The sequence below is a fragment of the Carassius carassius genome, chromosome 45 (genome assembly GCF_963082965.1).
Source record: "Carassius carassius chromosome 45, fCarCar2.1, whole genome shotgun sequence".
NCBI lineage: Eukaryota > Metazoa > Chordata > Actinopteri > Cypriniformes > Cyprinidae > Carassius > Carassius carassius.
In genome coordinates, this window is record NC_081799.1 from 19023227 (window position 1) to 19043265 (window position 20039).

General features: G+C 40.3%; 2 protein-coding genes across 2 annotated transcripts; both read left to right on the plus strand.

Annotated features, from left to right (window-relative positions):
• Window positions 1-114: 114 nt before the first annotated feature.
• On the plus strand, window positions 115-1131 carry LOC132127713 (olfactory receptor 6N1-like). Its single transcript, XM_059539758.1, has one exon. The coding sequence runs from the start codon at window positions 151-153 to the stop codon at window positions 1129-1131; it is 981 nt and encodes a 326-aa protein (XP_059395741.1). The 5' UTR covers window positions 115-150.
• Window positions 1132-10636: 9505 nt separating this feature from the next.
• LOC132127347 (olfactory receptor 10G4-like) lies at window positions 10637-11602 on the plus strand. Its single transcript, XM_059539170.1, has one exon. The coding sequence runs from the start codon at window positions 10637-10639 to the stop codon at window positions 11600-11602; it is 966 nt and encodes a 321-aa protein (XP_059395153.1).
• The last annotated feature ends 8437 nt before the right edge of the window (window positions 11603-20039 follow it).

The following is a 20039-nucleotide window of genomic DNA, read 5'->3' on the forward strand; positions in this document are numbered from 1 at the left end:
GACGCTGTCTGCATCTTTCTGCCATTTTCCTTCATAGGAACTTTTTTTCTATGCATATATGAGTACATTGAGGCTGTAATTGACTTCATGTTATCATCTGTACTAACAGCATTTTAAAATATTTGTATTTTAGGAAGTGGCTGATTGAAAATGGCAAATGAAAATTATACTGTGAAAAATGTTGACTGCTTTATAATCACTGGATTTGATCACTTGCAGAACCAAAAGCTCCTTGGATTCCTGATCTTAATAACCTACATGCTCACATTGCTTGGGAATGGCATCAATCTGTGTATCATCTTAACTAACAGACATTTACACAAACCAATGTACATATTAATCTGTAATCTAGCTGTTGTTGACATAATGTTCTCTTCTACCTGCAGCACAACCATGATCTCAGTGCTGCTGGCTGAGATTAAAACTGTTACATACTATTCGTGTATCTCAAGGACATACGTCTATCATCTTGGTGATTTCACAGAGTGCATGGCTCTGACATTAATGGCAATTGACCGACTTATTGCAATCAGGCTTCCATTAAGATACCACAGCATTGTAACAAATTCACGAACATTTCTGTTCATTTCTGTAACCTGGCTTGCTGGTTTCGCTGTTATAGGTTTTGTGATATCAATTGTAGACAGTGTTCCATATTGTCAGCCTGTCATCAGATATGTGTTTTGTGAATATGCTTCCATGATCAGAGCTGCCTGTGTTAATCCCGAACCATATTTTTTCATACCTGTCATGATAAGTCTGTGGCCATTGTGTGGACAGTTTCCTTTTATTATATGCACATATGCTGTCCTGGCATACAGTGTGACTAAACTGTCCAACAACTCAAGCAAAAAGCAAATGATCAACACTTGCTTGAGTCACCTTATTGTTCTGCTCAGTTTTTATGCACCCAAGCTGGTCTCTGGAATTCTAACTCGAATAGGAGTTGTGCTAAATTTAACAGAGCGAAATGCAATTTTGATTGTAGCCTCTCTAGTTTCTCCCTTAATAAACCCTGCTGTTTATTGCACCAGAACTAAAGAGATCAGGACACGATTAGCAGATGTATTTTTGCGCAAAAAAATAGTACCAAATAATTTTAAGTCAATATCAATGGCTGTATCATCTTAATTCTGATTGTGATGTTGGATGTTTTGATAATGTGTTTTTAAATGATTTTGCTCATGTTAGAAACTATAAGGCAAATGCATAGACATGCTAATGTTGAATTGTTTGTTTTCAAATTAAGTAAATAAAATAGGGAAAATATTGGGACCTCTGCTTATTTTTAAAGTGACAGTATTGGCAGACATTGGAAATGCTGAACAAAAAGATTTTGATTCATTGAAAAACAGCCTATGTGTTAATAAGTACTGTTTTTAGATTTATTGTGTATTTAATCATTGTATGTAAAGCTTGAATAATACTGTATATGTGAAGGATGAATAATATTAATAATCATAATAAACACAAAATTAAGTCTGCTGTCCCTCAGTTCCAGCTATAATACTGTATCAGTAACTGTTTATTTTACCGGTACAAAAACTGACATTTTGTTATCATATTTTATAATCATGATCAAAAACACATTTTTTAAGCACAATTAATTTTACTGTTTACTGAGCGTTGCTACTTTTCTGGTTATTTACCTATAGTGGCTACTGAATCAGGTTTCACACATTCACTGGAAACAGTTTACTTCAGCTTTGCGAAATAGAGGTAGATATACACTATATGCCTATATGTTTTGAATTGTTAGAAAAGTAATGCACACCTATGGTGGTATTGCAGCTACAACACAGACAAGTGCAGCATTTTCATACAGCAGAAAATGGCAGGCAACATAACCTGTTAACCCCCCCCCCCCCCCTTAATGTAACTCACAGCTGAAAATACCTACCTAACTTAAAATTGTAATAGTTCCTGACTTCCTGACGATTTTGGTGTCTTTGGAAAGAAGACCCTTTGGGCTTCAATGTCCATCATCCAGTTGATAATGCTCAAAAAGATAAAAAGTTATAGAAACTGAAGTGCCATGAATAATTGTTTTACTACACGTTTTTTTTATCTCATATAAAAATACATGAAATCAGTCCTGGAGCAATCCAGAAAAAGTAATGGGTTGAAAGTCACAGGTCTCATGAGTTTCTATTTCAAATCTGAAGAAGATACCATAAAAATATGTGCCTCAACAGTGTTTGGTAAAAGCATCTCTACTACTAGCGAAACTTTAAGTTAAACTGCTTCAAGAACAGTGACAGCACTGAGAAAAGTCACTACTGAGAATTGCCATGTAGCTGTGAAACTACTTTACTGATAAACTAGTTCTGGTCTTGAACTACTTTAGCCATGTTTCCCTGAAAAACAGTTGCACCTTAGAATGAGAGTTACGTATGTAACTGCGGTTCTAGAAGCAGTGCTTAACACTAGATGTTATCTCTCAAAGCAAATGTACAGGTTGAGTCTAATAAAAACAATAAAGTCCCTTGTGGATACGATAACTCAGAAACGACAAGTAACAGAAATTTCTGGCCGTCATCAAAATTCAAGTCAATTCAAGTCACTTGTATTTAAATAGCGCTTTTAACAATACAGATTGTGTCAAAGCAACTTTACACCATTAAATAAGAAAATAGAGTGTCAATTATGCAAAATGACAATAGTAATTAGTAATAGTCACTAGATTTTCAGTTAAAGGCAGTTCATCATTGAATACAGTGATGTCATCATCCTGCTCAGTTGAGTTTAAATAGTATCTGTGCAATCAAGTCAACGATATCACCGGTAATTAAGTGTCCCTAACTAAGCAATCCAGAGGCGACAGCGGCAAGGAACCAAAACTCCAACGTTAACAGAATGGAGAAAAAACCTTGGGAGAAACCAGGCTCAGTCGGGGGGCCAGTTCTCCTATGGCCAGATGAAACAAACAGTTTGATTCCAGGCTGCAGCTAAGTGGTTCCATGTGGCCATCTAGGAGACAAGGTCTTCCCTGGGGATTGGTCTCTGGGGCTCATCTAGTTGTCCTGATCTCCACTGACATTCATGCTGTCGAGTTCATCTCTAGATGCTGATCGACCAACTGGACTAGATCGTACTGGATCCAGGTGACTGCAGTGCCCATCTGATCTGATCTGTAAAGGACTAATGTTAGTAGCATCATTACTCTTCTCTTTAACCAAGTGTCTAAACCTGACTTACCAATTGTTATCTCCCCAGCGTGTTCTTCTCGTCCTAGTCCTCCATCATCTCCATGCTTCTGGTCTCCAGCTCCTTCCCGATTTCCTGGCTCTGTAAGAACGAGACTTACCAATCACTCCACTCCTGAATCCCTTATAAGTCTATCAAACCAGTTACCTGTTGGGATAACCATGGAGAACGTTATGCTGCATGTAACACCGACCCATCCCAATGCTTTGGGAAAAGCTGCATTTTGAATGAGTTTTGATTTGATTACCACGACTAACAACAAACCAATTGGTCATGTGCAGTGCTCGCCATCTCCTCATTAGATGCACATTTAAGAAATGCATCTATACAGATTATGATAATAATAATATCGTTTTTGTTTTCGATATGTTTTATTTCATTAAATACTAATTTAAAGCTTTCTATAGATATATTTATCATGTCTGTGGGGCATGTATTTGCTGAGTTTTGGTTTATTTGTGTGAAGCGCTCCTATTCAAGACCAGACGGATAAAAGCGCATCATGTTTGTTTTCTTTATTTTATAAAAGCACAACGTTTTGTTGATATTGGGAGTGAACAAAACGAATGATGAATTACTTTTACCGTATGAGCAAAAATTATGTCGTATCCACGGAAAACATGCAAGTGATCATGCTGGCGCCTCCATGTCCTGCAAAGCACACATAGCTTCCACTCTCCACAAAAACTATTGGATATAGCGCACATTTATTTAGGTTTAATGTTTAAACGTTGTTATATGCTTGAACTGTTTAAGTTATATGTCTTATATGTCTATAGATTTTATTTTAGGCAAGTCGTGATGATTTGAGAAGGCTAAATTGATCAAACATTTATGATCAGCTTGCTGTCTGCAACTGGCCGCTTGGTCATTACATTAAAAAACAAAAACGTATATTTAATGAACAAAAAATGCTCCAAATGTTTTTAGAAATTAACTTAATAAATAAACTACACAAAATATAATCACTTTGCCATTATATACAAAACTGAACTATTTTTAATAGCTGAGACAGTAGTGTAAGCTGTTTTGGGAGAAGCTTTCGGACACAGGCCCCAGCCCCAGAGCTCGCTCCAGTGTCGCTCCAGCCCCAGTGCTCACTCCTCTCAAGTGCCTGCGCCTCGTAAACACCCTCAAGTGCTTACTCCTCCTGAGTGACCCCCAGATTTTCTAGTTCTCCCCAAGAATAATTTATTCCAGAGTCTCCTGATTTGCGATGGCCTCCCAAGTCTCCTGCTCCACCATGGCAACCTGGACTCCCTGCTCTGCTATGGCACCCGGAGCTCCCTCATCCGCCCTGTTCTACACCAGCCATCTAAGCTGCCCGTCCCTCCTCCTCAATGTTACTGTTACGGAGCGGAATGAGCCTTCCAGGAGGTGGGCAATATCTGTCACGTGTTAGTTTCTGTCTGTCATTATTTGGTTCAGTTCCTGCTCATTTAGTTAATTGTCATTCATTAGTTTCCAACTGTGTTGTATTAATCATCTTGTTTGCCCCTTTTAATTGCATGCTCTTTATAAGCCCTCAGTTTCTGTCATTCCTTTGTCCTGAGTTAATGTTATTTTTGTAATGGTCAAAGTGGTTTCTGTTTATTAAAAATATTCCTTTACTCCTACTCCTTAGCATGCACTTTTCTAAAACCATGTACTGCCTGACAGTTAAAACATCAAGTAGGATAATACATAACTTTTTATAATCTGAGTTCAAAAATGGAAGTGTGGTTACGTTCTTTACATAGTGTACCCAAAGGACTATACATCCTAAAAGAAACCCCACAACTTCTCAGAACTGTGTGCGATAATGCATAATTTCATTCTTAACAAGCATGCAAATTTCAAGAGAGATTGGGCAAAAAAATAACACTATAATATTTATAAAGGTTAAAAACACAGTGTTATATGAGAAAGTGCAATTATAACCACTACAACACTACAAAAATAACAACAGAAGACCACTAATGGGTTAATTAAACCCACTAAAACAGTACTGTTCATAGGTTTGATTATGGATGAATGCTTAGACATTATAAATTCATTGTTAAGACATTTAAAATCACATTGAGTTAAAGTTTACCATTTTGTTTATACAGACATATCAGTTTTTACAATTATGCAAGCTTATGATTACAGTGAAACCTGAAAATGACCTCTTACTTTTTTACTGTAGTATTTGTATGAAAAACAGGAGTCTAAAGACATTTAGTATAAATGCACACATGCTTAATCACATAGCTTAATCACAAAAAATACTGTAATTTTATTCCGTTACTGCTTTAATGCATTTAATTCATGTTTACATTAATAATACAGTTAAATTGGATATAAATACCCACAATCCTGCCACAATACCATGGTGCATTTAGTGTTACAACAGTAAATCCATGGTAGATGATGGCAATTTGTAGATTTAAAAGTCTTCTGACTGTGTCGTTGCATATTGTTTCTCCTGTTTGTCAGCACTTTCATCTGGCTTTAGTAATTGAGTAATTTAGTAGGCATCGTTCAGGCTGTGTGTTTTCCCTGCCCACAAAAAAAGGGAGGTAGGGACACGTGCAGTTTGTGTATTTTGTCTGCATGAGAGTGAAGCATGCAGAATCAGCTCTCGAGGGAGTTGACGGCTGCGATGCGAGAGTTTGTTGCTTCACTCTCAGAAGGCTCTCTTTGGGGAGGGAGCCTTCACTGGCGTTTCTCGTGGTGCCAGCCCCGCTTTCACTAAGGCAGAGCGGTGGTTGTGCTTGCGGGTTTCACTTTTGGATCCTTAACCACCAGATCCGGCACACGTTTTCGGCAATGTGTATATTACATAATTTAGTTTCGAGACAGAAGCCCCCCAGGGCGGCGCAGAGGACCACCACAGCCGTGCGGACAAGACAGGAGCCCACCAGGGCGGCGCAGAGGACCACCACAGCCGAGCAGATGAGACAGAAGCCCACCAGGGCAGTGCAGAGGACCACCACAACCAAGCAGATGAGACAGAAGCCCATCAGGGTGGAGCAGAGGACCACCACAGCCATGCAGATGAGACAGAAGCACACCAGGGCGGAGCAGAAGACCACCACAGTAGAGCAGACAAGACAGAAGCCTACCAGGGCGGAGCAGAGGACCACCACAGTCAAGCAGATGAGACAGAAGCCCACCAGGGCGGAGCAGAGGACGACCGCAGCCGTGCTGACGAGACAGAAGCCCACCAGGGCAGAGCAGAAGACCACCATAGTCGAGCCAATGGCACAGGAGAGCAAGTCTGGTCAGGTAAGACTGAAACAGAGAACATGAACAGGTTAAGGTTGGCCTCAGTGGCCATGATGAGATGGTAGATGGCCTCAATGGTCATGACAGGGCAGGTGGTGAGTTCATAGGTGACCTCCATAGCCGTGACGAGAGGATAGATGACCTCCGAAGGTTCTGCAGCAGTTCCCGCCACCTCTGGAGGTTCGACAGCCGTAACACTCTCCTTGACAGCAATAAAAACAGGCTGAGAGAGCATTGCTGGGTACAACAGACAGGATGTGAAGAGGCTCTGGAATTTCAGCTGAGAAGTGACAAGGCTCTGGATGATCTGTTGTGGTATGACAAAGCTCTGGAGAGTCAACAGGGATCTGACTCGACTCTGACAAGTCTACTGTGGCTGCCATCTTGAGCAGTGGCGCTGGGCTGGCGGCCATCTTGTGCAGTGGCCCTGGGCTGGTGGCCATCAGAGGTGGGTAGAGTACCCAAAAACTGTACTCAAGTAAAAGTAAAAGTACTTCTAGAAATATTTACTCAAGTAAAAGTAAAAGTACTAGTCTTGAATAGTTACTTGAGTAAGAGTAAAAGAGTATCGGATAAAAAATCTACTCAAGTAGTTGGTTACTAGTTACTTTGGGTCATATATACTGAGCCTATTTTTATTTAGATATATAGATAAAATGTATGTAATGTATGTGTGCGTGTATAAATGTATATATTTCATCAGCCTTTACTCCAATTTATGTAATGTATTATAAAACCTTGTCTGTTTACTTAAGTAACAGATATAGGTGTCATGCCATAACATATTTTTAATACGACTGACTTTATATTAAATGTGAATTTAACATTGAAAGTTAATGTGATATAAATATTGCTACTAATCTTTCATTGTTCAGAAAGAGAGCAAATAACATTTACATTATTAAAGATCATTTTCACTGACAGTCTAGATTTCAATCACTCTCAGAAACTCCCATTAAAATCACTGAAACTGTTAACACTGTGAAATCAATATCTTAATTAAAGATTCGTACACACATCTGCACTTTGTTGTTTCTGACGAGAGAATTCGCCAGAAAGAGGTATTCAGTCAGTGAGCGAGTGAAGGAAGCACCGGCATTTTAGCGATGACTCATCGGAACACCTCTGATTGGCCAATGCTTTAATAAGCTCAAAAGAATCATGTGTGATTGGTTATAATGCGCAGTGCTGTAAAAACGCGTCTGTCTCTGGCTCAGCGCCAGCAAGCAATCACAGATCTGAATTTAGCAGCTGATGATATGACTTGCTGAACGTACTCGCACCGGTGTGATTGTATTAAAATTAATAAAATCTTAATCGGCTATTTTTTGTCTTTTGGAAGCTGCATTCAACTTGACTCCCCTTTGTTATAAGCCACACACGTACAACAAACTAATGTCACAGTGGTATTGTGTACTGTAATCGAATGTAGCCCAAGTTATTACCTGTTAAACAGTAGACAGCACACGCAGTGTTCATCTAATAAGGATTTCCATCACTAGCAAGTAATAGCCTTTGCAGATTTGCTTTCAATTCAGTGCAGTTCCAGCCACGTTTTCAACGCTCTTTCTGTTCTTAAACGTTACAACTCCGAGTGAACCACTTCAGACGCTCAGCGCGTGCGGCAGGGAACTGAACGACTCATTCAAACTGATTCATGAACCAATTCACTCGTTTGCCAATTGGTTTGATCAAGCCTTTGGACACAATTGACTCAAAAGAATGAATCCTTCGCTACTGGGCATCGCTCATTGCCCAGAGAAAAGTAGACGGCGCGTTTGGAATAAACTGAAGCATTTATAACATTTATTGCATTAAGATAAAGTAACGAGAGGAGCGTCGCCCACAGTAACGAAGTAAAAGTACAGATTTTTCCCCAAAAATTTACTCAAGTAAGAGTATAAAGTACCCATCTTTAAATATACTCCGAAAAGTATTAGTTACCCCAAAAAATTACTCAAGTAAATGTAACGAAGTAAATGTAACTCGTTACTACCCACCTCTGGTGGCCATCTTGTGCAGTGGCACTAGGCTGGCGGCCATCTTGTGCAGTGGCGTTCGGCTGGCGGCCATCTTGTGCAGTGGCCCTGGGTTGGCGGCCATCTTGTGCAGTGGCCCTGGGTTGGCGGCTATCTTGTGCAGTGGCCCTGGGTTGGCGGCCATCTTGTGCAGTGGCGCTGGGCTGGCGGCCATCTTGTGCCGTGGCGCTGGGCTGGTGGCCATCTTAGGCAGTGGCGCTGGGCTAGCGGCCACCTTGTGCAGTGGCGCTGGGCTGGTAGCCAACTTGTCTGGAGACACAGGCATAGAGTCTGCCGTCGTGTCTGGAGAGACGGGTGTGGTCGGTGTATCCCATTGAGCATGATGGTGTAGGTAACTGGTGAACCCCCAAAAGTCCAGGATCTCCAGCCCCTTCATCTCCCACCATGGCACAGGGTCATCCAGGCAGGTGTTAAACAGGTCCTTCAGTGCCTCATCATTATACCACAGCCCTACTGCCATAGTCCAAAACTTCTGAGCCAAACCACCCACCTCACTCCCCCTTTGATGGAGGGTGGATAGGTTCAGAAGTCTCCCCCTCCACTCCTCCATGGTGGCTGGGGAAAGGATTCGAAATCCCACACCGCTGGATCTGGGCATGATGGAGTCCTTCTGTCACAAACGTACACACAAACAGAGAGATCCAATCGCAGTGTTTTATTAGGATAATCCAAGTAATCAGAGGTCAATATCCACAAAGGCAGTCCAAAACAAGAAACATGACAAACACTAGGGAACACGAAAAAGCAGGGTGACATAAACCAAGGACTCCATGAAACTGATAGAAACAAACCGGGTATATGTGGACAGGTGAAAACGATGAAAGTGGGAACAGCTGAGTGCAATTAACAGGTGTGCAATTAACAGTGATGAATCAGACAAAGGCTTGTGGGAAATGTAGTACCTGCAGTGGGGTGACTATATGGGGAAGTGAGACCACTAGTGGACACCCAGGGATACATAGACCAGACACTGTGACACTAATCAATGTAAATAATGATTTTATAATAATACTGTAATTATTCAAAATACAGTAATTATTTCTGCACCAATTATTCATACCCGCACCTTTTTAAATATATAGTTTTTACAGAATAACGTTAAAATAGAAAAATACTGGTAATTCTCACCTCATGCTCAGGGTTTTGTTTATTATGCATCACATTCAATCAGACCATCACAAATGGTGTAGTCACAGAAGTAATTTCAAAACATCCGAAGCTCAAAATTTCTACATGCGCATATTGTCAAAACTCCACAAAGCTCCCATACTACACTTCAATTTATTTAACGACTTCAGGTCTGTCTCTTGTCATTTGTCGGAGAGTGTAACAGCGGCTATAGTTTTGTTGTTGTTGTTTAAAGCGCTATATAAATAAAGGTGACTATAGTTATAATTGGAAGGTGTCTATTAATAAGTAATGTAGACCTAAAATAATTTTTATGTATGTAAAGAACAGTTAAGTAAAGTACTGTTTTTAGATGTCTTAAAAATGAGCGCTTCACTGTCTACGCAAATGTACAAAAATATTCTATATGTACTAGAACCACATTTTACAAACAGGCTACTGATGATTAATAATGACATCAAGTTGTAATTGCTGTAATTCTCATACTGTTTGTATTTGCAAAATGAACAGGATTTTTTTATAGATGTTCTATGGCATTCTGAACCAACTCTCTATAGTTTCACGCTGCTAGGTAACCATGAGATACAAGTAGTCATGCAATAAAATATAAAAGGCAGAACATCAGTCATGCATCTGTTTAACTAAATGAAAGGGAACATCTCAGAATCTCTTGTATGCTATTTTAAATATTCATTGTTTAGAAATTCTAGCATTTCCATAGATTTAAGGAGGAAAACCAGAAGAATAAGTTAAGAAAATGTTATACATATTATTTATTCTTTATAATGACTGAAATGCTTTTAGTATTTCTTTTGAAACTATACTTCAGTTTTCAGAGTTTTCATCACCTTGTTGTTACAGACACCATCTGCATCTTTCTTCCATCTTCCTTCACAGGAGCTTTTTTTCTGTGTACATATGAGTACATAAAGGCTGTGATTGATTTTGACTTGTTACCTGTATATAGTGTACTTTAATGTACTTGTGTCTGTTTGTATAGCAGTGGACTGATAATGGCAGTTGAAAATTATACTGTGAAAAATGTTGACTGCTTTATAATCACTGGATTTGATCACTTGCAGAACCAAAAGCTCCTCGGATTCCTCATCTTAATAACCTACATGCTCATATTGCTTGGAAACGGCATCAATCTGTGTATCATCTCGACTGACAGACATTTACACAAGCCGATGTACATATTAATCTGTAATCTAGCTGTTGTTGACATAATGTTCTCTTCTACCTGCAGCACAACCATGATCTCAGTGCTGCTGGCTGAGATTAAAACAGTTTCATATTACTCTTGCATCTCAAGGATGTTCTTCTATCATCTTGGTGATTTCACAGAGTGCATGGCTCTGACATTAATGGCAATTGACCGACTTATTGCAATTAGACTTCCACTGAGATACCACAGCATTGTAACAAATTCACGAACTTTTCTGTTTATTTTTCTGACTTGGCTCATTACTATCACTTTAATGGGTGTTTTGACATCTGTGGTAGACAATGTCCCGTACTGTCAGCCTGTCATCAGGTATGTGTTCTGTGATTATCCTTCTATGATCAGAGCTGCTTGTGTTAATCCTGAACCCTATTTTTTCTTGCCTGCAATGATTAATCTGTGGTGGTTCTGTGGGCAGTTCCCCTTTATTATGTGCACATATGCTGTCCTGGCCTATAGTGTGACCAAACTGTCCAACAATACAAGCAAAAGACAAATGATCAACACTTGCTTGAGTCACCTTATTGTCTTGTTTAGTTATTATGCACCAAAAATGGTCCATGCATTATTAACTCGAATAGGAGTTGTTCTAACTTTAACAGAGAGAAATGCGATATTGATTGTCGCTTCTCTAATTCCTCCCTTAATAAACCCCACAGTTTATTGCACCAGAACTAAAGATATCAGGAAACGATTAGCAGATGTATTATTGCGCATTAAAGTTGCTCCAAATAATTTAAAGGTTTTATCATAATAGTTTTTGTTCATTCTCATAGCTGATTGTGATTTTGTTGTAACATTTATTATTGTCTTTTGTGACACTCTTGATCATGTTAGAAATTAAGATAATGCATAGATGTGTTAATAATTTATGGTGAAAATGGACAATGTTTATTAATAATGTTAATGTACAACAGACAGTCTAGAGTTCTTTGTAACTGCCACAGAATAAAACTGTCAAACATGTTCAAAAATATATATATTATATACTTTTTTTGTAACTACATACAAACTTTGTCAGATTTGTTGTGTCATGTATGATAAATAAATATTAAGTTTTTTGTACAAATATCTAAAGAGAGAGTACATAAAATAATGTATATAAAAAGGGATTCATAAAAAATATAATAAAATACATTTGAAATGCTTTAAATTCAGTTTTAAAAGTCTATTTTTAATAGACTCAATTTTTTATACTGCAAAATAGCCTACATATAGGCCATTCACACAGAACAAGGTTGTTGTTTTTTGTTTTGTTTTTTGCAGTGCTTCATGGAAATTGACAGTCAAAGAGTCCTTCTGGTGCAATTTGTTTATTTAAATTTTCTGACTGGAGATTTTTGGCACAATCATGGGTAATGGTACTTTTTTCCCCAAAAAATGTATTGTAAAACACAACTGTAAAGAATAATGCAGATAAATGACTTCAACAAAATCATATACATAAAAACATTTTTATTTCTGGAACCCCACTGTTGCAAACTGTGCAGATTTTGAAACCACTGCTCATGACTTTTTGTTTGTTTGTTTATTTGTTTGTTTGTGAGAAGCCCTTTCACTTGGCTATAAGGCAGACGATATGATCACTGTATTATTAAACAATAATTTAATAATTTTCCTTCAGTCATTTCCCAACCGAGACATTAATGACAATCTATTATTCACTTAGCTCATCAGTGCATTAAACCCTTGGCACCATTGGACACCTGAGAAAGCAATGTCATCCAAAAGGGACTTAAAGACTTCTTTTGATAATATTATATTGATAATACATATAATTTATAACACTTATTGCAAATGCACTTTTTATAAAAATCTCTACATACAAATACTATTTATCCGTTCACCCATCTATCCATCTACCAGTGCAGTATCCATATAAGGTATCATTTGAAAATTAATTTCTAACAAAAATGTAGCAATACTGTGGCCCAGTTTGGCCTAAAAACCTTGTTACAAATGGGCATGTCATGGTAAGCCCAAAAGCAAGCAAATCACTAAAACATAAGCAAAAGCTGATGTATTTTAATATATTTCTAAATGCCTGATTAGGTTTATGAAAACTGCAGCTTATAACTTCACATTATTTACACCCTCTACATGTTATTTTCTTGATGTTTGTATTTTGACAGAAATGTGCAATAATCCCTGTCACTGTGTGTCTGAAAAGTGTCAACATATTTGCTACATGCCCTTAATTTGCTCTCTGGAGACACTAAACACCCTGAAGATTGTACAGGTGAAAACCAAACCTGAGAGAATTACCACTGAGTGATGTAGTAAATAAGTGACAACACAGATATATGTAGATAATGACACTCAAACCAAGTAGTCTTTGAGATGTCTGTGACCTTTAACCTTCTTCATGAATTATTAAAGGGAACATAACACACACAGTTTCACCTGATCTTATGTTAATCTTGAGTACCTATACAGTAGTACTGCATCCTTCATATATCCAAAAAATATTTAGTTTTACCATATTTATAAAAGAAAAATACAGCTTTCCGATTCTTTCCCAAAAAAGCTGTGCTCCTGGAGGCGTGCCGTGGGCGAAGTTATAATACTGATGTTTCGTGTTGTTTCCATTAACATATATTCACTTATGTGCTGATTTCCAACAAAACAGAGAAATCTGATGCAGTTGTACTTACATGAATGGGGTCTTTTATCAGAGGGACAGCTCCATTTTTTAATAGCAAACAATGTGCAAATCCAGTGTCGACTTGGGCCTTGTTTATAAAACATTCGTCACTCAAATGACGAGAAAACACAAACGCACTTGATACACTCCGCTGCCCCGGAAAAACAAACTGCATCCACTGTTCATGTAACGCTGGGATCTTGGGGAAGCTGAACACGGTAAACTTTCCCTCACATCCAAAACACACTTATTTGGAGGCATTCTGGAACAAATCCTACTGTATGCAGCGCTGGCGACGATTTTGAAGCGCGTTGATGTGCGCGGTCTCACTCTCCTCTGGTCAACGTATGCAAGGGCACGCTTTTCAGAGAGAAATGCTCATATAAGGAGTTCCACTCTTATCTACGTCATTAGATCCATGTTTTAAAAAAAAACAGCCGAAACTTGTACCAACCCGGAAGTAAGATTTTCGGCACAGAAATTCTCAGACATAATACTTTGGCAATGTTTAGCATGAGAATCCATCTCTTTAACACTGTGAACAACTCTGAATACATAAAACACCATTGTACCCCCCCCCCCCCCTTAAGCTCAAAATTTAAAAAAAAACAAAGATCAAAATATAACTGTGGCTTAAGTCTGGATTTAAAATGTAATTTAACATATACACCTCTATTCACACCAGGGGCCTCATTTATCAACAGTGTGTAGAAAAGGTTCTATATTTTGTCCTTATATTTACCCACATTCCTACATATAAGTACAAGTTTTAGATCACACACACATATCTGTTCTTATGTGTCATCACAACTGGTCAAGGAAGCAAACAGTCAGATTCAAACAAGCAGGGGAGTTCATTAACTTTAAAAAAACAGCCAACGAGTAACTGTGGTGAGTGTGTAATTTAGTGATGGGAAGTTCAGATCGTTTTACTGATTCGGTCCTTTGAGTCTTGTTCAGCAAAATGAACAAATCTTTTTTCGAGTAATTTCGTTCATTTTAGCAAAATGTAATTAAAATGTTATGTGTTACTTCCCTAACACATCTAGTACTTACACAAATGTTGATCACACCACAAACAATACAAAACTATAATGCTATAAGAAACAGAAAAGATTAATTCATTATTTACCTGGGTCTTTAGCCTATGATTAGCTCACCTCACCTCTTATCTGACAAGTCTTTCAAGGGTTTAAGTCGTCCCTTCATCATGTGACAGCCCCTTAAACTAAACCAATGCAGTCTGAGCCAGAAAAAAGAATTGATTAGTTCATCTTTCAAGTCATTCTTTTGTCACATCATGTGACAGCATTTGATAGAGAAATTAATTTACTTACAAACGGGTGCATAGTTATTATTATTATAATTATTATTTACTCTTACAGTTACGTGATGCGCTTTTGGTCTCAAATTTTAGCTTTTTATTTCTTAAATGTGTGAATTTCTGTCATGATGGTTCTTTTCCATACACTGAATGTGGTGACAAAGGTAATAAAGAGTTGGTTATTATTATTAAGTCTCTTTCTGGCCCAGACTGCATAGGTAAAGCTTATGAGGTTGTCACGTAATGAACGAACGAATTGAAAAACCCTAAGACTCGATAGATGAACTAATCAATTCTCTTTCCGGCTCAAACTGCATTTGTTAAGCTATGGGGCTGTTATATGATGAATAAATGACTCGAAAAACTCGAAGACTCAAACTAGGTAAACTAATTTCAGTACTGAACCCATAGGATGTTGCACATGCGTGTCTGAACAAATCACTCCCCGAGACGACTCATTCGTGGAAGGTGATTCCGTGACATTATGCACTGTTGATAAATGAGGGTCCAGAAATAGCAGGTGTGTTTCTTAGATTTATAATGAAGCTTATCTGCCAAAGAAAAAAACACACACAATATAATGTCCATTTAGTACTAAAGTATCAGTCAGAACCATATAATGTAAATACTAACCTTTTTAGCATTAACGTTAAACAACAGCTAAGAAGGAAATCAGAGGCAGACAAATATATTAAAATAACACTCATGTCTGAAACAAAGGCTGCAGGTACTGCTGTATTTAGCATATAGCAGAGCAAAACTAACAGGAAGCACTGATGATGTAGAAATACCATCAATTTTCTAAGTTATCTCAAGTGAATATATTAGGGGTGTTAATAAACAGGACACAAACAGTGTTTTGTTTTCCCAACAGAGCCAATAATCTATTATTCAGTTATATCATCAGTGTATTAGTGGCTTGGCACCACTGAGCATTTGAGGCCAAAGGGGGATTATAATTCAATAAATATACTATATGATGCTTTGAACTACTGGTTTCATCTTAACAGAATTTATAGGGTAAATATTGTAACTAGATATCATATACAGCCCCAGTAGACTGCTCACATTATATTAAGTAAATTAGGCATTGTCTAATTAAATATGCAGTAATTTACATACATTTCTAGAACAGAAATCTGAACAATAGATACAGCCAGGTTCATACTTTTCATTTTTGTTGACGTATTAGAGTAAAAGGGTTCCCTGTCAAGGGAACTTCGAACTGCGTCCTCTTTAGGGGACACTATGGGGAACACCTCGTCGTGACCCGTGTCTGAAGCATACTTTGAAAAACGCCAACGTGTTGGCCGGCAACAGCCTCTGACGTCACTACCGGCGCCACTATAAATACGTGCCCGTAGGACCCGTCACTTATCTTCTTCGTCTTCATTGACTGTTTTGTTTGAAGCGTGCATCTGAGAAACGACCACGGTAAGAGCGACCTTTCTTTGTTTATCATGGGATCCACTAGCAAGGCGTTTAAACAGTGCGTGCATCCGTGTAGGCGTTATTTGACACCTGATGACACACAGTCTTTGCGTCTCTTGTTTGGGCGAAGAGCACGCGCGCGATGTCCTTGAGGGGGCGATCTGCGTGCATTGTGAGCGTTTTTCTATGAAAAAGCTCCGCTCTCATTTGTCTCTTTTTTTCGAGGAAAGAGGGACAGCCATCTGTCTCCCGCGGCTCAGGACCCACCGCTGTTGAGGCACGGAGTAGAATGAGCTCGTGGGGATCACAGGTGGATCTCATTGAGGAGTTTAGAGAGGGACTTTCCCTTTCATGCTCTTCGGCGGCAGACGAGAGTGAACTTCAGGAGGAAGATGTGTTGTCATTAACCCTTTCTGATACTGAAGTTAGTGCTCTGCTGGGTTCTACCCAGGAAGAGCAGGCGATGTCTGAGGATGACGAAGAAGCTGAGGCTGAGCCTTCTCAATCCTCCTGCCCTGCGTATGGGGAGCTGTTAGAGGTTATGGATCGTGCCACAGCAAAGTTAGACTTGCCATGGAAACGTACCAGCAAAATAACGCCGCGAGGTCGCCTTGATGAGCGTTATTTATCTGACCATAGCCCTCCAGCCCAGGTGAGCCTTCCATTCTTGCCTGATTTACATGCAGAAGTCGAAAAAGAATGGAAAAGGCCATTTTCTTCTCGCATCCATCGGTTTCAGCATACGAGTTATGCTAACATCGAGGGCATGCGCGAAAATGGCTATGAGAAGATGCCCCCTGTAGAAGAGACGCTGGCTAGCTATCTCTCTGTGGGGGAAACATCCTCTCTTAAATCTTCCTCTTTGCCATCTAAGCCCCTCCAGGATACATCCCGCTTAAATGGCAGAGCATACGCAGCAGCAGGTCAGGCGGTGGCTTCATTGCACACGATGGCAGTGCTTCAGGCCTATCAGGCTGACCTGTTAAAGGATAGGCCTTTCAGCTGACCAGGTGGCTGAACTGTGCCGCACCACAGACCTCTCTCTCCGTGCTACCAAACAGGCCGCCTCCGCCATGGGTAGGTCTATGGCTGCCATGGTAGTAACGGAGAGACATCTTTAGTTGAACCTGGCAGACATCGGGAAGAAAGAAAGGGCTTTCTTCTCGATGCTCCGGTCTCGCCTTCTGAGCTTTTTGGTACCTCCGTCGAGACGGTGGTCGAGAAGTTCAGGGAGGCAAGGGCGCGCTCAGCTGCCTTTAAATCCTTCATTCCACGAAGGTCCAGGTCCGAGCCCGAACAACATAGGGGTCCTGGCCTGTCTCGTTCTGAGGATCAAAGACGGGCACAGAAGGCTAGTGTCGCAGCTCGCGCTCCTCCCCCACCTGTGGGCAGGGGCAAGAGGAATCGTGGGTCACGAGGAGGTAAGCAGGACCTGAGGGATGTGATTCAGATGAGGCAGCATTCTCGTCCGAATCGGAGCGATACCTAGGTAGCTACTCATTCCCTTTGTATGTTTTTAACTTCCTGCTCTTATCCTCCCTTGCCTAATTCCCCTGTAACCACCAGCTCTCCACCTGATCGAGGTTAGGTGGAAAAATTTCTCTCATAACAGTCTCATATGCTGGACCTATGATGTTTTTGGTTGGTTCTATATTCATAATAACCACCTTACTGATGGTCCGGACTATAAGGAGGCACCCCGTGAGCGGGGTTCCAGTACAGGAGGGTGGGTGAGTATGTAACCCTTTTATGTATATACTTATGGGTTAAATTGCTGGTGGTTATGTGTCTACTAACATTCTGTGAGTCTCTTTTACAGTGCTCAGTCGTGGCATCTACTAAACACCCGACAGCACCGACCTTCCGGCCTCGTGCTCTGGTATTAGGTGGCCGAGATCATGGGCTTCTGCGGGAGCCTCGCTGATCATCAGAACTGGCACAGCACTGCAAGAGATTTCATGAATGTCTGGCCATGTCACCCTGAGGAGCCTCCTGGCCGCTTATATGCGCTGTCACATCCAGTGGGAAAGTGGAGGTGGTAGTTACAGAATTCTTCCTGTATATACTGCCTCAGGTGATGCTCCCCTTGCCAGAGGTTTGTAAAATTGGAGCTTGCCTCTTCCGTGCGGTTCAGCGCCTCTGCAATGCTTAGGAACCTCTAAGTACACACGCTACGCTCTGTGTACTTCTTAAAGTGGTAAGTGTGCACGCAAGACTCTGCACACTTTTCTGAAATCCTGTATGGTAAGGGTTACGCGCTCAGCTTCGTTCCCTTTTCGAGATGGTTAGTCCTTGGTTCCTTTGGCTCCATTCAGCCGGAGTGCATTTGTTTATACACTTCAAGCATTGCTTCCCTCAACGTGAAGGGATATTGGGGTGGTTCTCGCGGTAGTTTAACAGTGGTCCCCTTTCCAGAAAGGGTCACGTGCGAGTATGGTACTCTGAATTCAGAGTTTTCCTCTCATATGAGACTGCGTTCTCTGTTTTTCCCCAGAGCGCTCCACCATTAGTTCCACAGATCGAGTTGATATTCTCAAAACATATTTTTGAGATACATCATTCCATCTGTGAGCTGCTCGTTCAGAGTGCCACGAGAACCCCTCCCTAGAACAGTATTTAAAAAATCCATGCTATGGTAAGTGTGCACATGAATTCTTTGCGCACTTTCTGAAATCCATACTATAAAAAACCATACTATTATCCATAATGCTCTGCGTTCTTTCTAAAACTCCTTTATGGTAAGGGCTTCGCGAGGTTGCTTCGTGCCCTTTCTTGAGTTGGTAAAAAAGCCCCGTTAATCTTGGGCGCCACTCCATTTATGTATCTTTGAATACCTATCTAAGCAGGGTATGGCTACCAGGGATCTGTTGAAACAGCTCCTTCAGCAAACTTGTGCGAGAGCAAGCGGTAGCCCCTGTGTGACAGGCAAGACCTTGTATAAATACTGGTTTCTTAGCCGTATCCCTTTAAAGGAATCCTTACTGATTCCAAGCCTTTAAGCTCTACCCCGGGCCGAGACCCTAACAAATAACTGGCTATGCAGCTTAGGCCTTTGGCCGTAAGGGATAATGTCACAAACAGCCGTCTAAACGTCCCAGGGGCAACTCCCATGGAAATGGTGTCACAGTGTCTGGGTTGTGTCCCTGGGTTTCCACTAGATGTCCCAATAAACACCATACCTGCAATTGGATCTCTCCTCGTTTCTTGTATCAACGTACGTGACAAATGGTAAAGTTGGTACTTCGTGTTTGCCATGTTCTGGCCTGCACTCCCCTCAGCATGGCGGCGTGGGTATACTGTTCCCCATAGTGTCCCCTAGAGAGGATGCAGTTCGAAGTTCCCTTAACAGGGAACATCTCAGGTTACGAATGTAACCATGGTTCCCTGAGAGAGAATGAGACACTGCGTCCTCTAGCTCCCTGCCATGCTTCGGACGCAAGCTTCACGAAGAAGATAAGTGACGGGTCCTACGGGCGCGTATTTATAGTCGCGCCGGTAGTGACGTCAGAGACAGTCGCCGGCCAACATGTTGGCGTTTTTCAAAGTATGCTTCAGACACGGGTCACGACGAGGTGTTCCCCATAGTGTCCCCTAAAGAGGACTCAGTGTCTCTTTCCCTCTCAGGGAACCATGGTTACATTCGTAACCTGAGACGTTTTACAGAGTGAATGTTTTACCTCTTTTCATCACTCCATAAACCAGAAATATGTTTTTTGGAACTTAATGTTACCTAAATCAGGTGAATTATATGAACAAATCCTTCTCTAAAAAAACATTGAGAATGTATGATGT